Source organism: Ricinus communis, chromosome 3 (genome assembly GCF_019578655.1).
Source record: "Ricinus communis isolate WT05 ecotype wild-type chromosome 3, ASM1957865v1, whole genome shotgun sequence".
In the NCBI taxonomy this organism is placed as follows: domain Eukaryota; kingdom Viridiplantae; phylum Streptophyta; class Magnoliopsida; order Malpighiales; family Euphorbiaceae; genus Ricinus; species Ricinus communis.
This window is the reverse complement of record NC_063258.1, coordinates 4095061-4102353: the sequence shown is the minus strand read 5'-3', so window position 1 is coordinate 4102353 and position 7293 is coordinate 4095061. Positions and strand designations below refer to the sequence as shown.

The window sequence follows — 7293 nt, the reverse complement described above, 5'->3', positions numbered from 1 at the left end:
TTGTTATTGTTTTAGTAAAAGAAATAAATAAAAACTATATCTTACTAATTATAACAAAAATCATTTGACATAATGCCATATTGACACTGTATGATTATAAATATGGTTATAAATGAACCAAATATCTCGCAAGCTATTCGGAACTCTAATCGATAAAAAACTCGTTCGAGGTCGTTCATTAATTTAAAAGAGCCGAGCTTGAGCTCAATTTCGAGCTCGAGCTTCAAAGAGTTTGATTCGTTAGCTTGCAAACTTGCTCATTTACTGGCTCGGAAATAGACTCGTGAGCTCGAGCTCGAATTCAGTTCGTTTATAAAGCTCGCGAACAGATTCACAATTTGGCTTGTGAACATGCTCGTTTATAAAGCTCGACAAACAGACTCGTGAGCAAGCTCGTTTATAGGCTCGAGCTCAAATTTAAAATAATAATAATAATTATATAATTATAATTATAATTATAATAGTAACAATATAACTATAACATTTAAATGTAGCTATTACTATTAGTAAGAATAATAATAACAATAATAAATAATAAACAAATATATTTTGTAACAATTTAATAAAATGAGGATTTTCCAATTAGATAAAATAAAATTGATTCACTAATATAATTTTATTTTACTTATAAATTATTATGTATTTTAAAATTTAATTACATTTATACGACAGTAAAATATATTCTAAATGTATCGTCTTTTATTATTAAAATCTTAATTAGTATATAATAGGTCATGACTAACCAGGCATTAGCATAGAAAGAAAAAATTAAACATTATGTCTAAGTAAATATAGTCAATGGTATTGTCATTATTTATGAAATTTTATATATCTTAATCTTAATATAAAGTATTTTCTTTTCAATCTCATGCTCTTCGTTTCTTAGATATCTCATCTTTCAATATAGTGGAGTATCGATGTTGGATCATACGGTTTCTTTGAGAAAATCTTAATTTAATTAAAAGTTTGAATTGAATTTACATTTATATTTATAAACGGTAATCAAATTGAAAACTAAGCTAAAATAAATCAAGATTGTAATTTATATAAGTTAATATATTATTATGAGAATTTTTTAGTTATTTTATTATATCATATTTTAACTATTTTATATTTTAAAATTTATTTTAAATTTTATAATTATTATTCATTAAAAGATGAGTGCTACTAGAAAATAAAATAGTGAGGCTAGTTTATATATATTTTTAAGTTAATACATACTTGTAATATATTTAGTATGGTCTTTTTTTTTTTATACAACAATGGCTTTTACTTTTATTATTCATATTGTTTTAATAATATTATTTTTGCATGTTTTGCTATATTCTTAGAAACCGATTTTGATTATTTTTATTATAAATTTTAATTTTTTTTGCTAAATTTGATACTTTCATAATTTTTTGCTATATTTTTAGATATTGCAATTGATTAATTTAATTGTTACAAAAAGCTTAACAAATTCGAGCTCGAGCTCGAATTTCTGCTTAACAAGGTCGTACTTTTTTTTATTATACAACCACTTAATGAATCACTTTCGAACTGAGTTTGAGCTATTTGTGAACTGAGCTCGAGCGATTTGCAAGCCTAATTATTTCAAACGAGCTCGAGCTCGAGCTCCATCATAAAAGTTTGAATCGAGCTTGAGCCGAACTCGAGCTTTTACCAGAATTAAACAATCCAAGTCTGAACTTGTTAATATTTGGCTCGACTCGGTTTGATTACAAACTTAATTATAAATTAATAATGATAATATATTTGGTACCATAATAATTTTTTAATTATTAAAATTTGATTTTAGGTTTTATATTTTTTAATTAAATAAATAAAATAATATGAATTTAAAATTTTATCAAAACATCGAGATAAAATTAAAAAATAATTGATATTATAACAAAATATAAGTTTAGTTTCTATTTTAAATTTGGAGCAATGAGTATATATTTTATTATAATATTTAATTAGGCTTTATATATTTCACTTTAAATTTGATGTTAAGGTTTGAATTTATTTATTATTAAAATAAAAATATTATAAAATAAATAAATATATAATTTTTAAATTAGTTTTAATTCTTATTTTTTAATAAAGTTTAATATAATTTTTAATATGGAGAATTAATAAAATTTAAGAACGTACGATTCAAAAAAACGTGAAAGAGCGAATACTCACCTGTACCAGTAATAACTCCAACCTATTTATTATAAACCTAAATTTATATAAATTATATTACATATCTCTCCCTCAAAAGTACAGTTGCTAATCTGAAGAGTACAGGCTATATTCACGGGGACATTTCATCACCAAACAAAAAATAAGTAAAATACTGCAACAATAGATTAGATCAGAGAAATCAGAGCCGTTAAAAGGTTTACTTGGAGGCCAAGCACAAATAAACCCGCGAAACACGAAAGCAGAAAATCCAATCCAATTTTGCCTTTTGCACCTATTGCGTAACTGTCTCTCTCTTCTTAGCCTCATAAATCTCCAACACAAGCATCGCTAAAACCTTGCTACTACAACAAACAGCAAGAAAAATAAAATGAATCGCGTAGTGATTAGGTCGGTTCTGCGAGGCTTACAGGTGAACGGAGGTGGCGGGAGGTGCATTTCCACGGCGGCTAGTGGTGGCGGTGCCGCTGCCGTTGCCGCTGCCGCCGTGGAGATATGGAGTAGGGAGTTGAGGAGTAAAAACGGTGCGTATAGTTATGGAGTGTGTTGCTGGAGGAGAATGATGAGTACGTCACAGTTGACGGAGCAGTCGGAGAAAGCGGTGGCGAAGAAAGAGGAGGCGTCGGAGGTGAAAGGAGTAGAGTCGGTGAAAGTGAATGATAGTAAAGCGGTGGTATCGAGTTATTGGGGGATAGTGAGGCCTAAGGTTCTTAGAGAAGATGGAAGTGAATGGCCTTGGAATTGTTTTATGGTAATTTATTTATGCTTATTTACTTGTGTATTTATTTTTGTTGAATTTGTTTAGAAATTGGTCATTGTTAATGAAAATTGATTAATGGTGTGTATAGCCATGGGAGACATATCAGTCAAACACAGCTATAGATCTGAGTAAGCATCATGTGCCTAAGACGTTTCTTGATAAAGTTGCTTATCGGACTGTCAAGCTCCTTCGTGTTCCTACCGATATATTCTTCAGGGTGAGTTCTTTTTTTCTTTTTGAATTTTTTTTTATGAATTAATCGTATAATATTCTAAATATTTATTTAGTTTGGATACAGTACACTTGCTCTGTACGTAATTGTCTTGTAGCACTAACAGAGGAGTCGGCTTTTTTCGAGTAATTGATTTTACACCTTAACCATGTGTTTGGGAAAATGGAAAATAAGGAAGAGAGACCATATGGATGGAAAATAGTTGATAGTGGTTTTTCCTTGTTTGGAAGAGGAAGAAAATATGAAGGAATTTCTCCTTTTCTTTTTCGGAGAGAAAATTTAATAAGAGAAAGAAAATGTACTATTAGTGAAATACACTACAAGCACAATGATTTTTTTTGCTATTATTGGATAAAACTGTCCACTTAAAACCATAAAACCAAAAGAATACAAGTAATTTTCTTCTAATCCAAACAAGTGGGAGGAAAATAAAAGATAAAATTCTTCTTGTGTTTTCTTTCCTCCTTGAATCTCATGAACATGAAATATTTTATTATTGTTATTATAATTTTTATATTTGAATGCCTTGATTTTATGATGAAATGGCCTCTACTCTGGATGAAGTCTACTTCTTAAGATTGTCGCTGAAATAACCAAACAAGGAGTAGGGTGTTCGCTGAGATAAACTTGGGGTGGGATTTAAACTTGGATCTAGACATCTTTTCCATTCCCATTCCAGTTCCAAGATTAATCAAACATGCCCTAAGTTTCTTTTCCATTGGGTGGCTTAACATTCTGTGCAGGCTTTACTTAAGTATTAACGGCAAGGCTTTTTAACTTTTAAAATAAAAATTAAATTAATATTAAATTTTAAAAATCTTATGCCAATGTACTATTATCTTTTAGCAAAAAAAACATTTTAAGATTTTTTTAAAAAATATTTTGATATTTTTTTGAAAAAACATGAAAATTTTTTTTAATAAAAAATAAATAATTATACAATAGTGCTATTATTTTGAAAAAATACAATAAAGTTAATAGAGTTAATTACAATGTTATTATTGCTTGTGTTATTTTATAGTATGTTTATGTATTTTATTTTTAATTTTAATTTTGTAAATTAATATATCTAGTTTATAATTGATATATTTTATTTTCAATTTTTATTTTATAAACTAATATACCTATTTTGTATCTGTTCTATTAAATTATATTTTTAAAATTTTTAGATTTTCTTTCTTAACTTTAATTTAATAAAAATATTTTCTTAATATTAAACTATAAAATATATGAAATTTTTTATGAATGAAAATCCTAATCGAGAGGCGTTAGGCGGTAGAACCACCCCTCCATTGCCCAAATATGTTTGCAATTGTACATGGCTTCCATTAATGTTTTCTTCAATATGATGTTCTATGTACTGCAGAGACGGTATGGATGTCGTGCAATGATGTTGGAGACGGTGGCTGCTGTCCCTGGTATGGTCGGAGGGATGCTGCTACACTTAAGATCTCTCCGCAAGTTCCAGCAAAGTGGCGGCTGGATTAAAGCTCTGCTTGAGGAAGCAGAGAATGAGAGAATGCATTTGATGACAATGGTGGAGCTTGTCCAGCCCAGGTGGTATGAGAGGCTACTGGTCCTCGCTGTGCAGGGTGTTTTCTTTAATGCTTATTTTGTGCTTTATCTACTCTCTCCTAAACTGGCTCATAGAATTACTGGGTATTTGGAGGAAGAGGCTATACACTCATATACCGAGTTTCTGAAAGATATCAAAGAGGGTAAAATTGAAAACATCCCAGCTCCTGCTATTTCAATTGACTACTGGAGGCTGCCTAAGGATGCAACCCTTGAGGATGTTATCACTGTGATCCGTGCTGATGAAGCTCACCATCGTGATGTCAACCACTTTGCTTCTGTGAGTATCTCTTATTTCTTCCGTTTATGGTATTCTTTTTGTCCACTTTTTACGCTGATAAATTCTCAAATTTCTATACAAATGAGCTTATTTCTACCAGTAGGGGACTTGGGTACTGATTATGTCCCTAAAAGCGACTTAACATCTATTAGAATTTCATTAGAGACCGATTAAAAATGTTGCAATTGGAGTTTTTTCCGACTCCAGTTGTAAAACCAATTCACTTTTTAGAGAATTGGGTGTTTGTACATGGATCATGTTAAATAGGGATTGCAGGAAACACTGAAAATGAAATCGGTATGCTACCATCATTTGCAATTTTTTTATGTTCCTTTTATATTATTATGCAATAATACTTCTCTATGCCAATCAGCAGTTGGAATGTTGAAAACTTTTCCCAGTATATTAGTGAAGTGAGAATTGCTACTGTTGTTTCTATCACTTCTTTTTTTTTTTTTTTTTTTTTTTAAAAAAGAAAGAATTTCTAATCTTTCTAGAACTTGAGGTGACCCAGTTTTGCTAGAACTAATAGCTAAAAATATGAATGGACAGTAGAGTGTAGACCTGAGTTGCTATAGATGTCTCAATCTCGCAAACAGCGCTATGGGTATCAGTTTTGTATAGCCTCTCCGAGAATCTTATTTTGATCTTAATTAATATAACTAAGAAGTTTGTCTAAATAGATCTCTTAGCTCACCTGTTTGCTGTTAATAATACATATGTAAATTCCTTTCTGGAATCTGACTGAAACTCGGTTCTTGCTATGCAGGATATTCATTATCAGGGTAAGGAATTGAGGGAGGCACCAGCCCCTCTTGGTTATCACTGAAAATAAGAGAACTTCAGGACCTCTTTGTTCTTCCTGAGGTTTGATTTCGTATACTGAGAATTGGAGATGGATATGAGTGTTTGATATAAGCTTGAGATAATATGATATATCCTTCCTATATGCCGAGATCATTATTGGATTGTGGACTAATTTGAAAATTGTTTGTAAATTTGTTACTAATAATAATAATAAAGTTTAGGTAATAGTATCTTCATTATGCCATTCTCATGTCCATCAGGTAAAGATTTAAACGGATCTTTATCAAAAAAAAAAAAAAAAAAAACTCAGTTTAGTATGATTTCAAAAAATTTGTTAATACAGATTGGTTACCAAAGAACTTTCCAAATTTAGGGTAAAAACTGAGGATAAAAAAGCATTGGTGGAAAATGCAGTGTACCAGTAATGGTGGACAGGGTGGCTCCTTGTAAGTTATACTGCGCCATCAGGCTTCTTGCACTGGAATGGATCACCAACCATGCATCAGAGATGATTAAGAAGCACCAACACTTTTAAAGACATTTTTGAGACACAGACCACACATTTTCCAGGTCTGAAAGGATTCAGTGCCGAACTGCCTACTCTTCCCGGAATTGCGCAATCGGAGCCGAGCCAGGAATGGCCATTAATGGACAGTCACCACGGTTAGAAATGCCATCTTGAGAAAGGCTCGGTCATAGAAACTTAAGACCACCTACCCTCTAGTAAATGAAAACCACCTTGACCGGATCAGAGTAAACGACAACACACGTCTAGGACACAATTAAGTGATCTTGAAAATCATACTAAATTCTATATAACCTTTTAATTTATAGATAGTCTATAGTTGGTTTAAAAATTAAGGCAACTTTTGAGAGATATTCTAAAAACAATAAAAAAATATTATATTTACTGTATAATTTTAAAAAAAAAAAATTATTTTTTTAACTTTTTTCCAGAAAAACGGTTTGGTTGTTTTCTTTGTTATTTTTTTGGTTTTTTTTAATTATTTTTTGGTTTCTCTTTAGTTGTTTTTTTATTGTTTTATAAAAAAAAAAACCAATACTGTATTTTATTTTAAATAAAACTGTATTTTATTTTAAATAAAAAAATATTTTTGATACTTTCACACAGTAAAAATAATAAAAAAAATAAAATTTACACTATATTTTTATAAAAAATAAAAAAACATGGGTATTCTTATCATTTTTTCAAAAATTAAACTTGTTTAATCTAAACAATCCATTATATTTATAAATATAATTAACCTTTGTAATAAAATTAAACAATGTGACACATAAGAGTTTATTATTAAATATATAAATGATGTTATCGAAAATTAAATAAACTCTATGTATATGAAATATATCTAGTTTTTCTTTCTGTTATTGGGCTGCTTTGTCTTGAGTTGGACTGGAAGACTATATATATATATATATGACAATTGCAGAATGCATCTTATGTACCTTTGC

General features: G+C 29.7%; 1 protein-coding gene across 2 annotated transcripts; it reads left to right on the top strand.

The window, feature by feature from the left end:
* The first annotated feature begins 2434 nt into the window (after positions 1 to 2434).
* On the top strand, positions 2435 to 6062 carry LOC8262674 (ubiquinol oxidase, mitochondrial). Of its 2 annotated transcripts, XM_048372044.1 has the most exons (5): positions 2435 to 2593; positions 2654 to 2920; positions 3018 to 3146; positions 4528 to 5016; positions 5786 to 6062. In XM_048372044.1, exons 1-5 carry the CDS (start codon positions 2540 to 2542, stop codon positions 5843 to 5845), a joined length of 999 nt encoding a protein of 332 aa, XP_048228001.1. In that variant the 5' UTR covers positions 2435 to 2539; the 3' UTR covers positions 5846 to 6062. The 2 variants fall into 2 exon arrangements, with proteins under 2 accessions (XP_048228001.1, XP_002519357.1); XM_002519311.3 differs by having other exon boundaries at positions 2438 to 2920.
* Positions 6063 to 7293: the final 1231 nt, after the last annotated feature.

Excerpts from the sequence above, each read along its gene's own strand:
- LOC8262674 (XM_002519311.3), top strand. The coding sequence starts at position 2,540 with ATGAATCGCGTAGTGATTAGGTCGGTTCTGCGAGGCTTACAGGTGAAC. Across the intron at positions 2,921-3,017 it reads GGCCTTGGAATTGTTTTATG|CCATGGGAGACATATCAGTC; the intron begins GTAATTTATTTA and ends TGGTGTGTATAG. Across the intron at positions 5,017-5,785 it reads ATGTCAACCACTTTGCTTCT|GATATTCATTATCAGGGTAA; the intron begins GTGAGTATCTCT and ends CTTGCTATGCAG.